General features: G+C 35.8%; 2 protein-coding genes across 2 annotated transcripts; both read left to right on the top strand.

Annotated features, from left to right (window-relative positions):
* The first annotated feature begins 789 nt into the window (after nt 1–789).
* Nucleotides 790–8,282, top strand: LOC132855072 (arrestin domain-containing protein 3-like). The gene is made up of 7 exons (XM_060883800.1): nt 790–1,091; nt 3,536–3,577; nt 3,781–3,841; nt 5,200–5,341; nt 6,181–6,277; nt 6,376–6,632; nt 6,773–8,282. The coding sequence occupies exons 1-7, from the start codon at nt 833–835 to the stop codon at nt 7,283–7,285; spliced, it is 1,371 nt and encodes a 456-aa protein (XP_060739783.1). The 5' UTR covers nt 790–832; the 3' UTR covers nt 7,286–8,282.
* Nucleotides 8,283–10,315: 2,033 nt separating this feature from the next.
* On the top strand, nt 10,316–19,697 carry arrdc3a (arrestin domain containing 3a). The gene is made up of 8 exons (XM_060884105.1): nt 10,316–10,807; nt 12,911–12,992; nt 13,105–13,252; nt 15,064–15,166; nt 15,303–15,559; nt 16,047–16,209; nt 16,432–16,574; nt 17,086–19,697. Exons 1-8 carry the CDS (start codon nt 10,528–10,530, stop codon nt 17,152–17,154), a joined length of 1,245 nt encoding a protein of 414 aa, XP_060740088.1. The 5' UTR covers nt 10,316–10,527; the 3' UTR covers nt 17,155–19,697.
* The last annotated feature ends 6,367 nt before the right edge of the window (nt 19,698–26,064 follow it).

Here is a 26,064-nt window from a genome sequence, read left to right on the forward strand (position 1 = left end):
AGTAGTATCAATCAGAAAACCAGACTGGAAATCACAAAGAAGTAGAGAGATGAGCAACAAAATTTCTGGAACTAAGATCAACCTTTAACAAAGTGGTTAAAAATCCAAAGTGTGAAGAAAGAAATAAGCTACTTAATATACAAAACTTATTGTCCATTGTATAGGCAGGGTGGAGGTAGTGTTATGAGAGAGAAAGTTTTGACAGATGAGTGGTGTTCATGATCATTTACGGCATCAGGTGTTGGGTGAAGTCATGTGTCATTAATAAAATGAATGTAGATTTGCAAATTTATGGTTCAAATGCCATCATCAATCAAATAAATATTGACAAGTTATAGTTATAGGCTAATGAGATCCCATTTAATGTTTTATAATTCATGGGTGTTAATGTTCTCCTGATGAAACTGACTCACTCCTTAATTTTTTTATGTAAATAATAATAGAAAATTTGGTTCCTGAAATGAAATGAGAGATGTTTTGGTGATTCTACTGATTAGGTTTAAATCCACTTTCCTGTACCTGTCAGCATTTTCATTTTCAGTTCATAAAAGACAATTCTGGAGAAAATTTTTTCTTTCTTTCTTTCTTTCTTTCTTTCTTTCTTTCTTTCTTTCTTTCAAGGAGTTTGTACAGTACCATTTCTGTTTTTTCCAATTTAAAAATTATTTAAAAAATAAAAAGTCATGGTTACAGTCCTGAGTACTGAATACTGACTTGTGTTTCCATAGAGACTCTTTGGGCCTTATGGCCTTCCATAGAAAGCCTTTAAGGAAGTTTGTAAGGCTTTGTTGTTTACAGTTCATTAGCACTATAGGCGGAGAGCAGGACTACAATGTCACCGATAAAACAACTCTCTATCATTTACGATCCGGTTAATAACAGTAACACATTCACAAACGGCGATGTTATTAATGGTCGAGTCAGTTTCGAAGTGACTAAAGAAGTTACGATTGGAAGCCTTTACATAAAGTGTAAAGGGGAAGCAAAAGTCAGCTGGAGCGAGCGGCGGAATGACCGACACCGTACTTACAGTGCTAATGAAAGATACTTTAAACTCAAACAGTATTTCATTCAGGACCCTTCAAAGAAAGGTAAGTCACTGCTGTTATACATACTGAACATAATAACAGGTTAAACCACTGTATGAACTGTGGGGTGGTGTGGCGGATGTTACTGTGGCTCATTTCTGATATACGAGTGAAGACGAAGAACCGGTTTTAATTAAAGAAAAAACTGTAAAATGTGGCTTTCAATTTACATATAAAATGTGCCGGCACAGATATTTTAGGAAACCGTGAATATATTTAACCCAAAACCAGTATATTTCACAGTGTGTGTGTTTTATTTGCTCTTTAATCTTCCTGAACAGTGAGAGTAGGCGGTTTGTGAGCCTCCTGTTCCCGCTAGTTAGTTGTTTTTTTTTTTTATCTCAGGTGATAAATGATAATTCTGCTGAAGTCCATTTCTGCCAGGTTGTAAAAGAAAAGGAATGCAACACATATTTTTTCTTTCATTTCTACAGTAGCTGTATGTCAGAATGTTTGTATTTCAACGTTACTGATTCATAATCTCAAAATTGATTTATAATCATAAACTTTATACCATGTTTTATTCGAATTCTGACCCTGAAAATAATTTGACTTGTTTTCTTTTAGACATTACAAGGTTAAATCAAATTATATTGAATTCTGCATACCAAAATAAAAATTTATTAAGTTCATTTTTATGTTTTTGTAATTGGTTAATAGGAATTATTCAGTAAAATTATCCCCATACTTTTCTACAGTATATTAACTGTAAATGACCGTATATGGTTGTGTCACTTTAAATGTTTCTTGAGGATGTTACATGTTTCAGCATGTTTCTTGAGCATGTTAGGTTAAGCAGTAGGGGGAGTAACGTAAAGGTAATTAGATCAGCAGAGAGAAAAGAGCGAAGATTCATGTCCCTATACAGTCCATATACATATGTGTTTTCCAGTGAGCAGAGACTAAATTTTGCTTAATTTCATATTAGCTCCCTTTGGTAAAGCGGAGCGAGGTATGTGATGTCGACATATGTTACGTGTTATAGTTTATTTCAAAGTCTTATGAGCCTGTTAGCATGTACATGTTAATCATTGAGCTCTTTTTGTAAATTAATCGTTTCATATTGTCTTCATTTACTTTATCATTTATATTTTATATGTTTCTCTGTAAATGTGAACTTTATTTATTGTATTTTTTTTGTATATGAGTCGTATTTATTTGTTATGTTTCTTTGTGTACATGTAGTTTCACGGTGCTACTAAAGTTTAATGGCGCTCTTCGCGAGCTAAAGAAAGAAAGAAGCACCCGTCGGAAACGCTCTGTGTCTCTTTTCTGGATACCAATGGGCAGCTACATTAACTTTACATCTAGATAGTTTTCTAACTATAAAGATAACTCATTATTTTATTTTTACATTCTGTTGCTGAAAAAGAAATAAATAAAAAATCAATTACCACTGTGGTGATACGAGCGCATGATGCTGAAACTGATTAGACCTTCGCATCATAAATGTTTAATTTTTTTTGAGAATGAACCACTAATGTTGTATTGTGATAAATAAATGTCAGAAATGTATTGAAGAGCTGGGCATGGCAGTTTTATATATAAAACTAATACTAATAAACTGTTTAAAGCCATTACTGGTTAAGTATTTTAGAGATTAATCTATAAATGCTGTTAAAATGTATGTGTACTTATACCCTACTGTACATTCTGCCTTAATAGTTCATATATATATATATATATATATATATATATATATATATATATATATATATATATATATATATATATATACACACACTGTATAGTGGACTTGCTTGCACATTTTTTTAAAGCCATAACCTTATAACCTTCTACTTGTTGTTCCTTTTCAACGATTATCTAACAGTCAAGCATTGTTAGTAGACAAAAGGAAGAAAGGTACAGTGAGAGGAGTGATAAGTGCTTTGCAGTAATAGGGAGCTGGTCCATTTTTGCCTTTGCCTCAGTGTTTTGAATCTGATGCATGCAGCTACTGGTAGTGTGGGAGAACTTAGGCAGGTAAAAAAAAAGTTGTGCACCTGACTTGCTCTATTTCATTCTGTCTTAATTGAAGTCACTGTGGATACGAGCATTGACCAAATGAGGTCAAATGTAAAGTAAATGTAGCAGGGTGTGTTCTGATTCCACATAGTTAATGTTTTTCCATCTTGAAAAGCTTTTAATACGTTTTAGTCTTCACATTACTGCATTTTGTTGCCTTATACTTCTACATGTGTAATGACAAAGTTAAATCTAATCTAATCTAATTATATAAATGTTTTGTTACAGTATATGATTAAGTTTTCTCATTTTGGCCCACCTGATTCTCTTTTTTTCTTTCAGTCCAAATGAAATTTCTGGAATCTTTTCGCTTAAAAGGATGCACACATTTTTATCTTAACCATCCAATAAATACATACATTTCATGAATAATTAAACGTTAAAACGTACATGTTTTTTTGTTTATTTTGTTGTTTTTTCAGGAATTGAAGATCCCGGTGTTATATTAACAAGTGGAGAGATCTGTAAGTGTTTTCTGTATTATTCCTTACATTAGCAAATTAAAGTAAAAGCTCTGGAATTATTGGTAACTTTCAGCATATCTGTCTGTTATGCTTTTGCTCTCTGCTTTTCCTATTCAGTTGTCACATTAGCTGCTTTATTTTGTCTTCCATCAAATGTAAATGTTTTTCTCGCTCTTTTTTTCTTTTTGTTTTTTCACTGTCAGACAGCAATGTGGTTAAGCCCGGAAACCATGTTTATCCATTTAGCTTTCAACTGCCCCATGGGTAAGTATAGTGATTTCTAATTAGCTTTTAACAGCTTTTGATGGGGTTTATAAGTGCTTTATACTTTGGGGTGGAAACCCTTTATACAAATACATCATTGTGAGAATTACTACACTGAAGTAGTAAGTAAAACCTCTAGTTCAGCCATTCTAAAATTTAAAAATTTTTGTTTTTGTGTTTTGTCTCTTAACAGACACAGTGCTAAAAGTTTTGCAATATTATTTCCAAAGCTGAGAACAAGCTGCCAAATGAATATTAACACAGCTAATTTTAGAAATGTAGTCATGATGCTACAGTTTTCTTTGTATTCATTTATGGGTTTGTGTTAGTTCACTTTCTTTATTATTATTTTAAGTAGTATTTGTGTAGTATGTGTGTTTACCATTTTATATAATTAATTGCAATAATAGAAAACAAAATGCTCCTAGTTCCTGACATTAGGATTAAGGTTGAGGATATATTTTTGATTACATTTCTGCTTTTGATGACTCCAAAGCACTCTTGTAAAAATAATCAGTTTAAACTTCACGGTATATTCCATATTTAATACTCGTCTCTTTAAATTATATAAATCGGAGTTGGTCAAGTGGTGAGTTACATTAGTTAGCCTTCTCATGCATTTGCACACACTCAGGAGAAGGAGTAAGTTTTCAGATCCATCACAGCCCTGACCCATATAAAGGAGTTACAGCAGATGAGTGAACCCATCAACTCATTACAAGATGTGGTATTTACATATTGCACAGACCACTCAATGGAACCAATGGAACTAAATGGGTAGTGTGTAAAAACCTTAGCAACTATAACACTCTTCATTGCTTTCATATGTTACATACCATCAGTTGAACCTGAACCCTCTGCACTGCCTAAACACTAAACTACAGTCCAATCTAATATGGTATTTGACTCTGGTAACACCAATACTCAGTTCAGTGTATGCCTACTACCAACACCAACACCACCACCAACACCTTTACAAAAAAAATCCTTACACATTTTGTAATGACACAATGTTTCTCAGACCAATCATTAAGTAGGGGAAATCCTAAAGCGCACATTCCTTCAGCATGCAACAGTACAACATGCCATACAGCAACACAAAAAAAGTATAATCACTCAAAGGAGGTTATAGTGTAAAAGTGTGGCTTGGATTTACATAGTGCACACATCGTGATAAAAAGATCAGCTACATGTAAATATTGCAGCATGGACTATTTGTTTGCAGAACTTTAACTTCTGGATATGTGCAACTGTAGTCAAAACCCCAAAAATGAATCGAGTTCAGCTGTAAATATTTTTAGAATTTTAAGTTAATTAACATTACATTAAAATAACATATACTGTTTTCTCCACCATAGAAATTTTCCAGCATCTTTTGACGGCTGTCATGGCTCAGTAAAGTACATTCTCGAAGTCACAGTGGACCGTTCATGGAAAATGGACCGCACTGAAAAAAAAGAAATTCTCTTTGTGCCAAGGTTTATTGGTGTCAATTTAATGGTACGTGCAGCTGAAAACAAGCCGATATGAACATTTCCTCTATAAATTCTTGTGAGGGGATCCTGTGGGTCACTTAATTTTTAGGAGTTTTAAACACCACAATAGTCAAATCAAATCAAATTTTATTTGTCACATACATACAGAGTACGACATGCAGTGAAATGCTTTTTACGTCTGTCCGGTTTTCAAGCATTAAAAAAGGAATGGAATTAAGGATAAAAATAAAACCAAAAGGAGGTAGATAAATAAAAAGTGTGAACTATATAATTAAAAAGTATAAACTATATAAAATATATGAAAATATATGTAAAATATATATGTAAATACATAGATGCGTATGCAATAGTTTAGGTTTATTCATTTAATGGACAAGAATTTGTTAAATAAATTCTGATGCAGCACAGCTGAAAGAATTGTGGCTGGCAGATTAAGCCTTGTATGTCATAATTCAGATTCCTTTTCAATACCAAACCAAACATACTGCACGTACCAAATAGTGAATGTTTTGTATTGTAACCGTAAACTGATAATGACAAATGACACAAGTCTGTTTTCTTCAATTTTTGTGGCGTGTTCTTTTTATATATGTGTGTATATATATATATATATATATATATATATATATATATATATATATATATATATATATATATATATAAAATATGTATGTGTGTGTGTGTGTAACTATCTATTCTTTTTGTTTACTACATCTATTTAAATTTAAATTTAGCACAGGCATTATTAATTATGTGAAATGCTGTAAAAATATTCTAGTTTTACATGTACAATATAATCATTTATTTACATTTCAGTACTGTATTTTGTTCTTTGATACTCAGAGCCCACAGAGTGGATCTGTCGACAAAAAGATGAAACTTTTCTCCTCTGGAAGCACTTCAGTGAATGCAACAATTGACAAAATGGGCTATATGCAAGGTAAGCTAAAGTCTTGATTGGAAAATGAAATTCACAAGAAAAGTCACAGCTATGCGCAGTTGTTAACTCCCTTTTTCTGTATTCTTACATTTTTAAAGGTGAGGTCATCAAGGTTACCAGTGACATCAATAACTCATCTTCCCGCGACCTCAAACTGAAGTACAGTCTTGAGCAAATACAGTCCTTCTTTGCAGAGGGTCACTCCAACCATTGCTACCGTACTATTTTTAAAATTGTTGGGGATCCCATCCCATCTGGATCAAAGCAAACAGTCAACAAAAACCTGACGCTTCCAGCCAATCTGAATTTGAGCATTATGCACTGTAGGATTATGAAAGTGGAGTACATATTTAAGGTATTAATGTCGTTGTCTTCTTTTTTCCCCCATACAGCGTCTTTAGCTATGATATTAACGAGTGGAGAGATCTGTAAGTGTAAGTGCATATATACAGTATATATTTTGTGTTTGTACGTTTTTTTTTTTTCCACCCACAGGTCTATTTGGATGTGCCTTATGCTAGTGATCCTGAGATCAAATTCCCAGTGACCATTCTTCCTGCAGGTTATATTTTTTCTCCAGGACAAAACCAGCCAGCTTATCAGCCCTATGGAAACCCAGGTGCACCAGGATGGAACCAACCCCCACCCCAGCCTGGATTTGGGCCCAGTCCCCCAGGAACTAATTTTGGCCCAGCCCCAGGGTTTTACCCAGGTCCCTACCCTTTACCTGTGTGTCCAAATCCACAAGCACCTCCTCCTTCCTATTCAGACCTCTATCCAAATCCAAATTCAGCAGCCTCAGACTTCAATTCTGTTCCATCAGCTCCACCCTTTAATCCTCAGCACGCTCCTATGGGATATCCAAATCCAGTACCAAGTGCCCCGCAGTTCGGTCCAGGGCCTGCTGTCCCAGGCTATGTTCCAGCAGGAGCTCCCTCAGGATTCTGGCCAAATCCAACCACACAACCAGAATCTTATCCAACTAAATCCCCTGAGAAACATGAATAATCTGAAAGTTTAAGGACACATGAAATTATGATATGGATGACACTGTGGTTTAAGGATGCAGGAGGGCATTGGGGTTGCTGGAATTTTACACATCAAATATGCAATGTGTGCATATTATATTGTTTAATAATAATAATAATATTATTATTATTATTATTATTATTATTATTATTATTATTTCAGTTCCTCCAGCACCCCTAACACCTTCATCCTTTTTTATATATATTTTTTTTATACCAGCATATGGCATAGCATTTTGGGTTCACTCCAGTAGGTTCCTGATAGTACCAAAGAATTAAAGTTAATTTTGTATAATTTACATTTATGACAATAATGACTTGTGTATAAATATATCTGAATTATATTGGTATACATGAAAAAATACTTTTTATTAGCTTTAAATTATATTATTAGTACTAGTAATGATATTAGAAAACACATTTAGGGATTAACATCAACTATGAGTTTGCAAGCTCTGAGTTGCTTTTTACAGTTTTAACAGCTGCTTAAGTTTTCTAAAGATTTGTGAAATTTTTGAACAAAAATTCAACTGTGTCAAGCAAACAATCATTCATAAACTTTAGAAAGTTTTAAAAAACACAAATCGATCAAATCATATGCACTATTAAATTGACACTAGATATAGATATACATAAAATTCTCAAATATACAAATAAATTGATAAATCAATGGGGAAAAAAGAAACTTGAAACTGGAGGAAAGCTTTTACAAAATATTTAAATGTTTTCTGTCCCCATCGACATCAGTGCTCTGACCCAGTAAACAAATTATTATGAAGCTACAGAGACTACAGCCAGATTTCACTGTCAAAAAAGATGACTTATGATCATACTAATGTACACCACTCCCTCAGTAAACAAACTTGAAGTCACAAAAAAGTGAGTAGTTACGTTTTTTTGTTGTTGTTCCACTGCATTTCATTATGTATCTGCATCAAGAAAATGACCTCAATAAAGGACCCAATTTTGTAAGCTAATTCTCATATTTTAGGAGAAACCTTTCTACTCTTGAAATTCTTGTCAATATGTGAAAATTCAATCTTGGCCTGCATTTTTAGTACCCCCCACTCAAACTTAAATGAGAGTGCCGAAAGCCTAATATCTATCAAAAGATCAACAGCAAAACAATGTTTGACCAGTATTTCACAAGGTCTATAGAATACTCTGGAGCATAATAAGAACAATGCAGGAAAAATTATTACATATACACATATTATTAGTATTGGGTTTATGAATATTTCCTGTCAGCGAATGAGAATCTTTATTAGACTTGAGAATGTATTTCACATGCACCTTAACAATCAGTGATATTCAGAATCAGAAAATTGATATATTTCAGCCCACAAAAAATATATAGGCAGAATTTTAATACTTGCTTTATTATAATATTTTCTCTGTTTTTCTTATGACCTGTTTGACTTTTCTTCTTATTGCACTGTTTTCACAATCATACAAACTAATCCATTTTAAGACAGTGTTAACAATGAATAATTAAACTAAATTTTTGGGGTTTTTCAAATGGCTTTGGTAGCAGCAGCCATCATTAGCAAAATACCAGTTAATAGTTTGAATTGGATATTTCTTATAAGTAGGAAATATAAAAGAAACCCTAACCATGAAAGCATCACAGAATCAACATTTGCGAAAATTGAGGTAGATGGTTGGGTAAAAACATCTACTCATAAAATGCTATGTATTAAAACGTAGTGCAATTCGGTTTTTAAGATAAATTGTGCTGTGTTAATGTGTTAACTTATAAAGTTAGCTCATATAATTTTCCCAAGGTGTGAATCCCCTCATAATAAAACTTCTTTCACTTTTGCAAAGAGTAAACTTTTCCACTAGGGGGCGACAGCTATCCAGGCTTTTATCAGCTCAAGTATTTGAAGTAGTTTAAAACACATTCGGCTTGTTAAAATGTTCTAACCTGTTTATTAGGCGAAATACTTGTGCAAAATATGTATAGAATATTATGTTAAAAAAAATATTATGTTTGACTAAGTAATGGCAGCTACATTTGTAAGACGGTCCTATGTCAGGTTGTGAATACTTTTCAATATTTCAACACTACACAATGTCCTTAATGTTATCTACTTTACATGAGAGGGTAGTAAAGACTGTACACTACAAAAGTTATGATTCAGTTACATGCAACAGGTATTTATAAAAATTTTCTACAATAAGAGAGTAATGTACTAATATAACCAGAAGGGGGCGTATTGAGGTCCAATATACACACTGATACATGTATGTCTGCAACAGACTTAAGAGGTAATTGTATGACATGGGCAATAATAAGTAAGTAACTAATACTAGAAGCATTTTGCATCCCTATAACTAATGCATGACGTCATTTTCTCAATAAAAACAATCATCTTCATCAGCACCACCATCACCACGAGGGGCCATTTTGCAGCTGGAGTTACCCAAAATTTTTCACATAGTGTACATATATAATATATGTTCCTAAATTAATGCATCATCTTCTATTTCTATAAAACGACATCTAAATAAACTACAAGTTGTTGAGCAGGTCACGTTTTTAGTCCATCTTTTTCCATCTTCAGCTATTTTTCCAGCTTTCTTGTTGATATTAATGACTAAATGAATCAATAAATGTTTGAAATATTCTAAATCTCTATTCTTCTAACATATATCTTGTAGAATTAGTAGCTGTAATTCAGAAATATATATATATATATATATATATATATATATATATATATATATATATATATATATACTAGAGAAGTTCAATATATATTGTAACTTCTCTAGTAAATATATATATTGTAACTTCTCTAGTAAAGCAAAAAAGGTGAAATTTAATGTGTGAATGTCTCTTTTGCATTGCTCAGCTTTTCCTTTTAATGTGTTAGTGTAGAGTTGGACAGGGAATAGAGTTGGACAGGGAATGCCCCCCCCTCCCTCCCTCCCTCGAGCTGGGGGCGGACAGAAAAGTTTCGCGCATGCGCCGTGAGTTGTTTTTCACCAAACCTTCGCTTAAAGTGAGCAGGGCGACGAAACTCTACCGTCTTTCATAGCGGACCACCGAACCTGTGTTGAGCTACGATAACAGCATCGTCTGCTGTTATTCAGCTCTCGCACATCAATGACACGAAACAGTGTTGAGACGTGCTTTTTTCATACGAGACTATTTTCATAGACTTCTTTTTTTTCTACTGAATTTTATACATCCGTTTTTCCCCTTTTCTTGTCGCCATGGTGCTAGGAAAAGTAAAGAGCTTCGTCGTGAGCTACGACTGTCACAATGACAGCAATGTTCCCGTTTTCTCCAGCGGGGACTGTGTCTCAGGAAGAGTCATAATCGAAGTGACCGGAGAAATTCGCGTCAAGTCTCTTAAAATCCATGCAAAAGGTTTCGCAAAAGTGCGTTGGACTGAATCTCGAAATGCTGGATCCAACACTGCCTACACTCAGAATTACACAGAAGAAGTGGAGTACCTAAATCACAAAGACATCCTTATTGGCCATGGAAGAGGTAAGAAAATAATTTGAACGAGTTAAATGTCTCTAAAAACCTATTTGTATATGATTTATCGTGGTGTTCTCTGTGGCTGCAGTCAGTGGAGCTCAGACTTGTTTACAAGTGGTCTGGGTGCAGACTACAAATTGTTTCGTTGTGCATCAGCGGCTCATTCTGTTCACTATAATTAAAAGCAGAATCTTTAACAAAAGATAAAACCCTTCCAGACTGAGAGTGATCTTGTTTTCAGACTTGTATTGTGCTTCTGCTTTAAACCAACTGTCAGAAAGAAGTAAGGAAGAATGAATGGGCGACCAACCGACACTAGGCTTCTTGTGGTTTAAGTCAGGATTTTTACTTTTATTAAATAACCATATTTTAAAGCGAACGTTAGTTTTGTTACACCAGAAGGCTAATTTGCTATTTTGATCCGAAAAACTGCAAAAACAAACTGTTTATTCGGTGTTTTATCACAATTTCGCCGTTAGTTTCCACCCATTGTTAAAAGCGGTTCAATCCTGTTCTGATGCAGTACCTGCTCGCGCTCGCTCCTGATTGGATCACGCAGAAACGTGTTTTCGATGACATCACGCTTCTGCAGAAAGTCTTATATAGCTGCAACTTTTTGAAAAAAAAAAAATTTATAACCTTTTTCGTATTTTTTTATACCTTGTTGACCAGATGCATGAAACGTATGTATATAATTACTCAGCAAACGCTGGCATTACGTGTTGTATTTTTTTTTAATCGAAATGCTTGAGTTCAAGTGCAGTGTGTACCTCTGCAGCCCTGCAAGTGTTTTGCAAACATACAAGCTGTCGGGCAATCGCACGCAAAGGATACTAAATAAACCTTCAGCCATGGCACAGCAGTCTGTAGAACCGATATGTATTCATGTCATTCTTTGTGTGGATGTAGATCAGCGGATGTAGAGGGTTTTTCAGTTATAATGGCCTAACTGGGGCGAATGAATGTTCACTTGCAAATGTTCACTTTCTGTACAAGGTAGCTTTAATTTTGTATCTGTTCTATCTATCTATATATATATGTGTGTGTGTGTGTATGTGTATATATATATATATATATATATATATATATATATATATATATATATATATATTTATATATATATATGTACACACATATATATATTTATATATATACACACACACACACATATATATATATATATATATATATATATATATATATATATATATATATATATATATATATATATATATATATATACTGTTAATTACCTTTTTTCCTGTAATAAGTTCCTTCTGTAATGTTTTCTTTGTATAATGCAATTAATTCACTACATGTATCGTTTGTAACGTTGAAATACCAATAAAACAATAAAAGAGAAGCTTAGAAATATAGTCGGTATTCTGTCTCCTCATTGGCGTTGACTGTCTCGTTCTTTTTATTCTTCTGTGTGAATTAAAATGGGGAACATTTCGTGAGTGCAGGGCACAGTAAATAAAGCTAGTCGAAAACAGTAAACAAGTCTCAGCTGCAGCTCTTAGTGAACGCTGCACGGCTGTGAATGCGTAATGCGCGAGGCGGCGCGCTGAAGCAGCCAGCTCCGGTTTAGTCCGGTCTTCTCTTGTTCGACTCTGCTTGTGATTGACAGATGTGCGCGTGCACGCGGCTTCGAAAGAAACCGACCGAGAGAACGCTGAGCTGGCGGAGAGGAAGTCTGTGTTTAACCCAAAACATAAAACTATATTATTTACTTTATTTAACGCAGGATTTTTAGACTGTCGAATTACATTTATTGTCTTATTTTTTACGTGGAAGTGCGCTGCCCTTTATGAATGTCTCCCATTTTAAACCCAATAACACACACTCAAACACACAAAATTATTGTTTATGATTACAGTCCTATATATATATATATATATATATATATATATATATATATATATATATATATATATATATATATATATATATATATATATATATATATATATATAATTTTGTCTTTTGAATGTCCATAATTTATGTAACAACCCAAATACATGAAATAATGCTTTCTTCTCATTATTATATAGTACTGTTTCAGGTAAGGTATACATGTATTTGGAATATTGTTCTCTTCTGTTTCAGATGATGATAACTCTGAGGAGGGACTCACCACAATTCATTCAGGAAGACACGAGTATGCATTTAGCTTTGAGCTTCCACAAACGTGAGTGCCTTCTTGACATTTCCCAGCTTAACATGAAATGAAACAATTATTTATAAGTATCAGGTAAAAGCTTTCAGTTTGTTCATGCCACCTTTCTTTTCTCTACGTGCAGACCTTTGGCTACCTCTTTCGAAGGGAAGCATGGCAGCGTGCGGTACTGGGTGAAAGCAGAGCTGCACAGACCATGGCTTCTGCCAATGAAGACCAAGAAAGAGTTCACTGTTTTCGAACACATTGACATTAACACTCCCCTGCTGTTGGTAAGTGATGTCTGCCACACATCACAGTACCATTTAATTCGCAAGTCTCTCTTCTTATTTTATCAGTCATCTTCTTTTGATGACTATGAGTTTCTTCCTACAGTACTAGGGTTCTTACATTGGTCCTCAGGGCCTCTCAGGTCACCTAGTTGTGTTTTTCCAGCACAAAACTTTAACCAAACACCTATACAGAATTTTTTGAGATATGAGCTGTGATTCGACCATATTTTTAGCTTGAGATTTTTTGAGATACGAGCACCCGAGTCGACGCCACCGAAACAAAGATCCCCAACAACCACATGTGCTCTGTTTCCCCCACCTCAGCTTCCCGCGTCTCACTCGGTTGTTGCCTTTCCACTGCACACGACAAACGACCGTCGATAAACAGGAAGTCATTCATTTCCTATGGAGAGTCGCAAAGGCGCTGCGTGACGTTCCGACTATCTGCGGATCCGTAATTTTCGGATCCGTTTTAAGCGTTGGATCCGTTAAAAAAATTTTACTTGTGCGACTACACACGATATGTCGACTGGACAGGTTTTTATTAAAACAGCCGGCAGATGTTAGTGAGGAAAGAGTGACAAAAAAGGCAAAAACCAGTGAAGAGAAAAGCGAAGAAGAAAATTAAGCAAAATTAATGTAAAGAAAACAGAAATTTTAGCAATTAAGTTCAGTTAAGAGAATTTCAGTTCTGTCAGGACTACTTTGTCAAAAGAGAATTTATTAGATGATATGCATACAGTTAGTGTTGGCGGTATGGTTCTGTTCTGGGCAAGAATCCACGCGCCCGTCCGTGCGCATGCGTGGTCAAAGCAGAGAAAGCAGCGAAAATAGAATAAACCCCCAGTATAACAGAACCACTAATCATGCATAGTATTAGATATGCTTGCTTACGCGTTTTTGGAAAGTAATAAATGAATGTATTGATAAATAAATAATTAAATAATTAGAGAGGGAGAGAGAGAGAAAAATATGTGGAGATTTATGACGTAAACTGGTACAACAGGTTCCGGCATGGTGGAGTCGGGGTTGGAGGAAGGAGTTTAAATCGCGGCAGCAGCGAAGCGCTAGAGCGGCTCTATGAATGGGAATTTAAATGGTCTGGTAATATGGATGTCGTAACCGGATTGGTGCGCGTCGTGGACAGCTGATTAACAGCTGATGCACACTTGACGACGTGGCCTGCCAGAACTAACGCGATGCTTGATTTAAGTTTGTTAATTTTAGTGAAGTTTAGTTAAGTTCCATTTAAGTGTAAAGTAGCATTAAGAGTGTACAGTAAGTGAACGAAAGCGAAAGTGTACGTGCGAGACAAAATTCCTCCTGTTTACTCCTCCCTCAATTTCCGTGCGCATCTTCCGTAAAGTAAAACCAGTTTATTTTTTTTAACATTCTCTTTTATTACTTTATTACAATATTTGTCATTTATACATACAGGTACTGTACATTTTTCATAAACAAAACAACTGGAGTGGAATTTTGCGAGCTGGAACGGATTAATGGGATTTCAATTCATTTAAACGGGGAAAATTGTTTTGAGATACGAGCAATTTGACATACGAGCAAAGTCACGGAACGAATTAAACTCATATCTCGAGGCATCACTGTACAAATGTTTTGTCTTTTTTGAAACCTTGTACTGGGTGTTTTGTGGGCCTTTAGGTTGCAATTGAGAGAAATTGTGGAATGTCTGGGAGTCCTTGAGGACCATTGTCCCATCCAATGCTCAACAGGGTTTAAAATATTCCACAGCTAACAAGTCTCACGACACTAACATTGTCTTGTTCTTGTCTTTGCTCTGCTTTCTGCAGTCTCCACAGGCAGGCACAAAAGACAAGACACTATGCTGCTGGTTCTGCACCTCAGGTCCAATCTCCCTAAGTGCCAAAATTGAAAGGAAGGGTTATACCCCAGGTAATGTATCATCCCCAAGCATGAATTTTATCTCGTTTATCCTTAAAGCTTTTTGTGTCTTATTGTTAGTCTAGATATATTGGTAATTTGCTGTTTGAAAAGACACATTAGCTCAGTCCTGTGTTGATTCTTGCAGGAGAATCGATTCAGATCTTTGCAGAGATTGAAAACTGCTCCTCACGCATGGTCGTGCCAAAGGCTGCCATCTACCAAACTCAGACCTTTTATGCCAAAGGGAAGATGAAGGAGATCAAGCAGCTTGTGGCCAACATCCGTGGGGAGTCACTGCCTTCTGGCAAGACAGAAACATGGAATGGGAAGTTGCTGAAGATCCCTCCCGTGTCACCGTCCATCCTGGACTGCAGCATCATTCGAGTGGAGTATTCACTCATGGTGAGTTTGATTCCTTCCTCACTTTCTCACAGACTTTTAATAGTATCATTATCAACTTCTCAAAACATCAAAAACATTTCCAAAACTTCTTCATAACATTATCTTACACGGAAATTGACTTCTTGCTTACCCAAGTTGATCTTTGTGTAATAATCAATGTTTAAGTTGTATATCTCTGCATTTAAAAAATGTTTTTCATAAAACACTATGCTTCCTGAAATCATGGCTTGAACACAGCAATTAATTTGTTCAGAGATTTTAAGATTTCACTGAAAGCCAGTCAAGATTAGTTTTCAATTAACCACCGAGGCCAAAATTTTAGACTTTGTAAATGCTAATGACCTAATAATCATGTAAAACAGTTCCACCCTTTACATGCATAATATAATCACAAGGTGTCAAAAAACTTACTTTTTTATTGGGCTAATTACATCAGATGTCTTATGGTATGTGTAACTGACTTGTTGCCACTGCTTATTTTCTCTAGGTCTATGTGGACATTCCAGGAGCTATGAACCTGTCTCTCAACCTGCCTCTGGTGATCGGCACTATTCCTCTCCACCCATTTGGCAGCCGCACATCCTCAGTTAGCAGCCAGTGTAGCATGACCATGAACTGGCTAGGGATGAGTCTCCCAGAGAGACCTGAAGGTGAGTTTTATGGTTGCACATCATACTATTTTATATTCCTTTTATATTCGTACTTATTTTGGTCATATTGTGACTGTAAGATATGGTTTGTTCTATACACATGGCACAATAAAGACAAAGATTTGCTATGCTTAGTTAGCTAATGAACTAGGAAGTGGGAAGTTAATGGTTAACAGAAAAAGCCTGCAAATACAACATGGTTTTTGGTGCATCTGTTTGTAGCTCCACCAGCTTATGCAGAGGTGGTCACAGAGGAGCAAAGACAAAGCTGCCTGGAAGTGTCCTCCGGCCGTGAAGATTTTGAAGGCCCACTGTTTGCCTACATCCAAGAGTTCCGTTTCCAGCCTCCTCCTCCATATTCTGAGGTAAATATTATAAATAAATTACATGAGACTAGATTTTTAGATAACTATAACTTGAGAATTGGACAGACTAATGTGACACATGGAAATGTGTTTGCATCATTATTTTTGAGGTTCCTTATTTGTAAGAAGGGTTTCGAGACTTTCTGGAACCTGTAATTACCTGAAGGAGAGAACCCGATGGCTCTGACTTGATAGTGTGTACAGTCATGTTAAAAAAAAACAAACATAGCAGTGCCTTTCACAGTTTTATACAGTTAGAAATGTCACAGTTTATCTCCTTAAGATTGTGTTTCCACTCAAACAATCTATTGCTGAGTCCAAGGAGATGGAACAGCTTTGAGTAATATTCCTGAGCCATCACATCATAATTATTGTAATTACAACAAGACGTGAATCCACTAAAATTGTGGGTCGGTAAATTTTATCGTGACTCCAGGTTGTCTGATCTTTATTTACCTGTCTGTCTTTTATGTTCTAACGTCAGCTGTGTTGCTCTATTCTTTCCTTCTAGATTGATCCAAATCCAGATCAAACCAGACAGCCAGAGGAGCAGAGGCCCGACACATGTCCATCACGCTGAAAAGCTCATAGCATCAGCTCAGAGCAGTCGTACCCTTCAAACTTTCGACTTTCAGTTTTTCCCGGAGACAACACGCACACTTGTGCTGCTGTCGATGCCGAGAGAAAATGAACATGCAGGAGGAAGGACAGTAAGGAAGTGCAGGAAGTTGCTGCCATGTCACTTCATTCCTGCCACAGGGAAGTGTGATCACATTACTCATCTGTGTGGATCCCTGTGGACAGATGCACCTGGTTGGACTGCAACACCAGGGTTTATTCAGCCTAGTTTCTGTTGTCCTCATGCTTCTTTCTGTAACCATGGCACAAAGTAAGGTTCTGTAGCACTGAGCTACCTGGAGACAGACAAATATGCAGAGGATACACTATAGCCACCACCTGCAGTACAAAGGAGAGAAAACTAGAATCTCTTGCTTCTGTTGTGGATTTTTGCACATTGTTCTTTTAGCTTGAGTTCTAAGGCTCAGTTTGAAAATCACTAATTGTTTTTGTTTTTCACTGTCTTAGTCTAATATGACTAAATGTTTGCAGGCTTGTTTTGCTTTATCCGCACAGCTTGACGAGAATAGATTCAGAGACAAAAATCTGACAGAGATTCAGAGACTCTAATCTTGCTCTGATTTAATTTCAGCTGTTCTCTTAGGTGGTTTTATTTTTCTTAATTGCATTCTCTGTTAAGGACATGCAGATGACAAACTGCACCTTGTGGCATACAGCACCTGAAAAGTCCTTCGGGCTTGGCATTGTTGCCTGTGTGACTTGTAATAGCAGTGTGACTTTTCTGTTTTTTTCCTCCTGTTTCACATGGACACCATCTATAAGTTTTAAACATAGAATGCCTTTAAGCCAATCTCCGTTTGTTTGGGGATTATGCTCTAGCGCATGTTTTGTGGTAGAGAACATTAGACATTTGCCACTTGCATGTGTAGACAGGGCGGAGAGATAAAACAGGGTGGAACCCAGCAGTTTGTCTGCAGAAGGCCTGAAGAGTTTGTTGCCTTTTTTATTTGTAGTGTAATGCAGTGCAGGCTCCTACATAGTACTGCCTAAAAAGCACTCAGTCTCAGGAGAACTTCTCACTTGCCAAAAGGTTGGAAACAAAAAATATATATGGAAAAAGACTATGTTTCAATTGCACTGTTTGAAAGCAAAAAAGGATGTAAGTGAGACACAAAAAGTAGATTAGATTAAAAGAACAGACAAGACAATGCACAAGGCAGCTTTCTAAGACGAACGACATTCCCTTTTTGTCCTGTTGTACTTCGTTTTACTTTTGTCCTAACATTCCTCCAGGCCAGTGATGGCAGATATGATTCAAAGCAAAACGTGAGAGAACAATGACTGAGACTCTGAAAAGACCCACAAAGAAATTTGATGCAGCCTAATCTGTGGCTTGTACCATGTTGAAATGAGGCATACATTAGTTTTTAGAACTCATTCAACAAATGCATTAATGCTCTGCTTCTGCCGCACTTTTTTTTTTTTTTTTTTTTTTTAAACAAAATGTAAAGATTAATCATATCCCACTGAGGTCTGGAGGAAGTTTGGCCTTCAGCCATCTCCCAATAAAAATGTTTTAAGCAATGTTTGATACGTCGCTTAAATTTATAACCTTTGAAAGGATGCTATGGATGATCATAGTTAAGTAGCTGATGTGTGCTTGTATGTGTCCTTTGTGGATTCTCGAAGGGGTGTGTAGATTTAAACAAGTTTTGGACTTCTGCTTCAAACATACACAGACTCATTAAAGTGGTCTTATCATAGTGGCCTTGAAGAACTGACCTGGTTCATCACTCGCATTCATTACAACTCAGAACCTTCTGGCTGTCTCTGTGTTGTCTGAAGCATGTTTATGTTTAAAAGGACAAAAAGGGAACACCAAATAGTCCTTCAAAGCGAGCACTGATCCCCAGACATGCCACTCCGATTTGCTATGGCTTAAATTTTGTTTTGTGATGACTAGCTTTGATTACCATTATGGGCATTTAGGTCTTGCTTCCTGGTCAGATGATCTGGAGCAGTTCTGTTTCCCTCACCTGGCTTTATTTTGGGAACAATAGCTGTGGTCTTGCACCTTCAGAGAGCTGGGTTGCAAGTAGACAGAATAGTTATTGCTGTTCTGAGACACTACAACTCCTTTCTTGTTTATGTCTGTTTTGTTCACTTTATTTGTTTTTGGTAATCCACAACTGGCACAATCACAACTGGCTAGTTATTTGGGCCTTAGGCAAAAACAATAAGCTTACAACAAAAAGTTCGTTTTGTTCTTTCATGGTCAGTCAGTTCCTGTGCTTGGCCTTCCATTTAGTCCAGTGTTAAAGCTAAACTTTTCACTCTCTATTTGAGGAATGAATGAAGTTTGTCGATTTGTTTTTTAGAACCAAAGTGCAATATTTCTTTTTTTTTCTGACATTGGTATAACCCTATTTGTGTTTTATTCAGTGATCATCAACACTACGTAACCAACAAATTTCAGATCGGAATGGTTTTGAACTTGTCTTTGTTCTTCCTTGGAGCTAAATAAAACTTTTCCAAGCATTAAAATGTCAGTGATGTTTCATTTGTACTTTATGCAAAACCGTTATGTTGTTTTTAACTTCCTTTCATGACTAGTAAGGGATATGTTGCTATATCTCAAATAGCCTTTTGGTAATTCACATTAAGAAGTGTTAACTGCGGTTAAACAAACACTTCTCTAAATATTTAGCTTTTCAAATCTCCCACTCTCAATATTTAGCTTGACTGATTTTCATAAAGTGTCAGAAAACTGTATAAAACCATCATTAAATTAATGAGTAACTCTTACAAGGCAACTCTTTCTTGTTATATTGATGCCTAATATATTTGAGTGAAGTCCTTAATGTATGTAATGTGTAGAAATACCATAATAGCTACTGAAATGCAGCTCTCCACGACAGTTCTAGTTTAAAACTAGTGCAGTAGCGCCCCTAGCGGCAAGTCAGAGAATTGCAGTATTTTCCAGTCTGCTTGGAAATGTTCCAGAAAAACAAATCAAATGACTTGTTTTTATTTATACACCGTCCAAGTTACTTTTTTCAATGGGAAAGAAAATATAGATATGAATTTGCTAAATTGGATTTGTGTGTGGCCTTACAATTACTTTGAATGCAACTTTATGCAGCCCTTGTCACTATGAACATTATTTATTCTGTTTTGGGTTTGCCTGCTTGTCTGTTATACAGAAAATGAAATGAAACTGATGTAGCATATCTGCATTGTTCACAAAAACAGAATTTTAGTTTTCAAATGGACTAAACACAAAGATAAGACTGCACAGAGGAGTCGGACACAAAGACGCCAGGACCGTTTATAGGTGTTCACCTCATGACCTCGTCTCATCAGGGACACTCTGGTCACAGGTCAGGAGTAGCCTTAGGAAGGGTTGTAAATGCCTGACGAACTGCATATACAGCCTAGTAGACACTATTGTCTTGTTGAATGTCCATTGCAGGCAAACTGTAGAACAGCAGCTGTAATTTATATTCTATTTAGGGAGAAATGAGCTGGTATAAAAACAGAAACAACAACTCATTCGCTACCCTTGCACCATAATGCTTTTCCTTTTAACTTTAGTTTGAATTAATTCAATTATTAATTCTACTGAATTGCATTTTTTAGTTGAATCATGCATTTAGTAGAAAAGCAGGAATCATATTTTTAATTAACATTTCATAGTTTTGTTATTGTAGCCAGTGATACATTGACTGGCACATTGATTAATACCATAGTTAGAAAATCCATTAGATTACATCATGGATGGAAATCAATGATTGGACTGAGGGAAAGAGAGTGGCACACAAGGGGATGAATGAGGTCCTGAGGGGTTCATTTAAAGCCAGAGATACAGCAAAACAACAGATCAGGACTGAGCTTGGCAAAGCCCCTGGCTGCATCCTGAAAGCAAGCACACAATCTGTTTGAATATTAATTAAAATAACAAAAGAAGACAGAGCTACGATGTTATGTTGTGTTCACCGTGGTCTTGCCTCACTTGTTTTATTTAAAAGGCAAGCTTAAAGGAGATTTAGTTGAAGGTAATGCTTTACTAGCTGGGTTAATGTGTGTACTTTTTTTTAACCTCAGGTTCATACACCTAAAAGACAGCTAATTTCTGAGGGAGGACCTTATATTATACTACTCAACAAATTCAGCAAGATTTTTTTCACTGATCTTACACTAAACATGTTTCCTTAAAGTGGAACTTTAAACTTTACTTTAAACTAAACTAAACATGCCTTTTGTTCAGATTTCCTTTTTCAAACTGTATTCAGAACGTAGACTGGTCAGCAACAAAACAAAGTAACATCCAAGTACACAATGGTATTGTTATATCTGCATTCTGCCAGGGAGCACTTTTCACTCTCCTTGCGGCCCCCTCTGCCATTGACTCAAACAGGTCAGGGCCTTTGTGATAATCTGACCTCGTGTTAGTGGCATAAAGGAGGGTGGGATTAGCGGGTAGTGCCGGCTGCTGATTAGCCCCTGCTTATTCCACACAGGTCTCAAACATTTTCTGGCTAATCCTAGAAACCATCCTACGTGCAGATGTGTCTTACAGCATGCAAGCATTCTAAATGGTCCCATACTCCTCATGTCTGGGAAATCCCCTCATGTCTTGTGGAATGCACAGCTAGGGTTATAAAATAGATAGATTTTTTTTTTTTTTTGCTAAAAAACATAACAGATTAAAAACAAAATGGATGAACATTGTTTTAACAGGCATATGGGAACGTATCCACTATTTCACATAAATTTCTTCTTGGCAATGCAGGAGAATGTGTATATATGGATGTTCATCCATTATTTCACCCAATAAAAAAGGGTCGGAATTATAAAGTGCTCTGCATTTTGACTAATGCAATGGTCATGCATTACAGATTTTCCATGCATTTGATCAATTTTACTTGATTTTACTGCCTTCATCTACATTCAGATTTAAATTTTCAAAAACAAAGTGCAAAAAACAAACAAACAAAAAAAAAACTGAGTGTGGCAACCTCTCAAATGTCATTTTTGCTCAATTTGATCTTGTGGTTATCAGTATTGTTACATAATGTAGTCTGAAATCTGCTTCAATAAGCAGTTTATACACTCAAGCAGTCAGTGAAATTGTCCTTGTGAAGTCATTTTCATGTTAAGAATTGTGTAAATTCTCAGTGAAACTGAACCATGGTGTGTATAATCCTCAGCATCTTCTGTAATCTGAGATATTCTGTCAAAGATACATAGAAAGAAAGCCATGATGATAACGGTCAACATTTTGGATTAGATTAGATGCTTTGAGATGTATAATTTAAATTAAAATGTTTGACTAAAATAACTAATAACACTTGATAAGATAACGTGATAAGATAAGTATTAAAAAAGAAAACTGTTTAAGAGAAAAACTATTTTTGCCATCATTTTGTTTAGTTGCTATCTTAGCACTCCAAAGGTATTAATTTTAAGCTAACGAGTTTGCTTCCTTTATTCTTGTCATCCTGAAATGAATTTATAGAGCTCTTTTTGTGGTTTTATTTACAGACATGGCTTAAAGATTAAGCCATGAGACAGAGTATGCAAATCGGTTGAAATCTTTTCAACTTGCCCTCTCCTTTTCCCTGGAGGAAGTCCAGATAACATTTTAAGTGCTGTTCAATTACTCTATTAGATTAAATGAAGTTTAGATTGTCTTTGAGGGAAAAGAGCATGCCATCAGCACTGAGTTCAGTAGCAGTTCTGGAAAAATTGATGGTCATGCTGTTTATGTATACGATAAAGTATTATAATAAAATACTTTATAGGATATTTGAAAACATTTGTTACTTATAGTAATTGGGACTACTCTTGTTTAACATGACTGATGATATAACTTTGTTTACTTTGCTAGCCACTTGTCTCACACACTGTATATTTTCACTCGTGAGAAGTCAGGTTGTCATGAATGGAGGTGGGCATGTAAAAAAGTCAGAATGTGTCACAAGGCAAACTGCATTGCCTGCTATTAAAATGTTTACAATAGCGCAGTGGTGTCAAAAGTATTCACATTCATTACTCAGGTAGAAGTATAGATAATAGTGTTTAAAAATACTTCTGTAGAAGTTGAAGTATCAACTCGAGCTTTTTACTCAAGTAAAAGTGTAAAAGTACTGGTTTCAAAACTACTTTAAAAGTATAAAAGTAAAAGTAATGCAAGGAAAAAATGCCATTAAGGACAAACGCTTAGGCTGTGCCACAGGGGCCTATTGTGCACTACCAAACCTCCTTAAAAAACATATTTCTAAAGGTCATAATGACTATAATGTTATATTAATATGATAATGTTGAAAAATTTGGGATGCACTAGGCTACCTGTTTCAGCCGCATACTGTATATGCCCATTGAAAAGAACGCATTTTAGTACAATGCAAATACATTAAAGAACCATATATGTGTACTACTGAGTTGTGTTTCATGGAGCGGAAGATATGACTAGTTGGCTATAAGTATTGTAATAGTGCAAAAAGTCAAACTTCAGAGGCATGTCATCAGTAACCTTTATTAAAACAAACACATTGGACTTAAACAACATGCGACAAAGAGTTACTAATAGGCTTTGTTCATCCACAAAAGCAGCTGGTTCTCAAAGTTGTTTGAGCCAATGCATGCTCTTCTTGGCCTGAAGATCAGCCCTGCAACACTAAACAGTCTTTCACAGGCTGCTGAGGCAGGGAGTGCCGTATTAAGCTTAAGTGATAGCTGGCACACAGCTGGGAAGGACTTCAGTACCTCTACTGTGTCTCCTGGGCACCCCAGGTAAGCATCCAACTGCTGGGTCATTTCAAGAAGACTGGTCTTCTTCACGGAGGAAAAGAAGTTCATTAGAATAAAGAAATTCATACAGATTTAAAACAACATGAGGATAAGAAAATGATGACAGAATTTTTCTTTTTGGGTTGACTATCTCTTTAAAGCTGTTTTAGGACCACAAACAGCTGCTGGCATGACTGAAAATTAGCAGTAAAATCATTTTAAACAGCATTTGGCTAATAGTTTACAAAGACCCATAGGGCCCCATACAGGCGCGCTCACTTTCATACACAGACATGATCATGACTATCTTTAGTACATAACTTATCAACCAGCTCTAGATTATAGCTTTGCACAATTAACTTACAAATATTGCATATAGTACCAATATAAGCTCAGGTAACATTTGGTTAAATTTGAATTTGTTAATAATTGACTGATAACAAAATTTCAGCTCACCTCAATATGCTTTTTTAAATTAGACGGTGAGTTTTTGAAAGCCATTAGCTTGTGATATTTGGGTGTGCGTAGCTTACAGTGCATGCGCAATGACTTTCTCCATTCAACCATTTCAAACAATTCTTCCAGGTACAGCCATTTGATGTATAAGGGTTGGGGTTGGTTGGTCTTCCTGGCTACCAACTTCCTCGCTGGTGCTGGTGCTGGTTGCTGAGACATTGGTTTTGAGCCTCTGCCACGGACATCTTCGTACTCGGCCCCGTCTGCTGTGTCCAGCGTTATGTAACTGAAGTGTGACATGATTTGTGTCATGTTCAGGTGCGATGGGTCGCGTACAAACCAATAGCGTGTCGGAATGGTATGTTTATACTTCTCATCCAACCACAGTCAAATTCACTCTATCCGGATGTCGTGATTTATCTTGATAGGTTTTTTTTTGAATGATGACAAGCCGGAATGAAAACAAGCCGAAATGAAATAGGAGTAACGAGGCTATTTTTAAAATGTAAGGAGTAGAAAGTACAGATAATTGCGTGACAATGTAAGGAGTAAAAGTAAAAAGTATGCTAAAAAAGAATTACTCTATTAAAGTATAGATACTCAAAATTTCTACTTAAGTAAAGTAACGAAGTATTTGTACTTTGTTACTTGACACCTCTGCAATAGCGTTACAGTTATCACTGTAAATATTTCTGCAAATGGTGGTTTGCTTAATAGCACTGTCATAAAAACAATAAAGACAAAAAGTAATTAGTGGATCACCTCAATTATTCTTAATTCTTTTTAGTTTCAAAGATATAAGGTTAGAATTCCATTGCTGTGCCTCAATAACACAGTCAATAATAGACACCATCTCCACAACGTGCCACAAATGTGTCTAGAAATATATCTATACAAAGCACCTCAGAATCAGTTAAAAGTACATTTAAAACTTCCTTAAAACTGAAACATTATTCTTTAACATAGTATGTTTTTTTGTGTTGATAGAGTCACAGTAGCATAAGAAAGTAACATGGGTGAAATTTTGAAGCTTGGAATTAGAAAATACATAATTTGATTTTCAGGATTATTATTTTCAAAGTGACCAGATTGAGTCAGCCTTTATTAGATAACTTTTAGAGAACTTTTTTTATTTTTGATGTTCAGGATATTCACCAAAAAAAACAAAACAAAACATGTGACTTGTGGAATATTCCAAATATTTCACCAGAGTGAATATATTTGTGTAACAGGGTTGAGTGAGTGAGCTAAAATGTACATATTTCATACAGGGACTCATATTAGGTTGTGTGAAATTCTAACAAAGATTTCAGCAGTGTCATTATACTGGTCAGGTACTGCCAAAATACTCGTAATTGTTTTTGTGGTGCTATAGATTTTACAAAGATTTTATTTCTTTATCTGAAACATGCACATAAGTTGTTCTGAAGGACACTTTAGCTATGTTTAACATGTCCTTTACATTACATTCATAATGTTGTAAATTCAGTATCTGTGGGAGACGCTACACACAACACAAACCCAGATCCAAAACCTCTTGCATAATTGTGGTGGTAGACAAGGCAAACAGTGCAGTGGCGAGACCAGCTGCAGGCTTTTACAGCTATTGACATGTAAAGCCAGTTGCCACGCTCCCCCCACAGTCTGTGTACTTCTATAGCCC

This window comes from Tachysurus vachellii, chromosome 12 (assembly GCF_030014155.1).
Source record: "Tachysurus vachellii isolate PV-2020 chromosome 12, HZAU_Pvac_v1, whole genome shotgun sequence".
NCBI classification, from domain to species: domain Eukaryota; kingdom Metazoa; phylum Chordata; class Actinopteri; order Siluriformes; family Bagridae; genus Tachysurus; species Tachysurus vachellii.

Coding starts and splice junctions, on each gene's coding strand:
- arrdc3a (XM_060884105.1), top strand. CDS start 10,528: ATGGTGCTAGGAAAAGTAAAGAGCTTCGTCGTGAGCTACGACTGTCAC. Junction 15,167..15,302: donor AAGGAAGGGTTATACCCCAG/GTAATGTATCAT, acceptor TGATTCTTGCAG/GAGAATCGATTCAGATCTTT. Junction 15,560..16,046: donor GAGTGGAGTATTCACTCATG/GTGAGTTTGATT, acceptor TATTTTCTCTAG/GTCTATGTGGACATTCCAGG.
- LOC132855072 (XM_060883800.1), top strand. CDS start 833: ATGTCACCGATAAAACAACTCTCTATCATTTACGATCCGGTTAATAAC. Junction 3,842..5,199: donor AGCTTTCAACTGCCCCATGG/GTAAGTATAGTG, acceptor TCTCCACCATAG/AAATTTTCCAGCATCTTTTG. Junction 6,633..6,772: donor AAGTGGAGTACATATTTAAG/GTATTAATGTCG, acceptor TTCCACCCACAG/GTCTATTTGGATGTGCCTTA.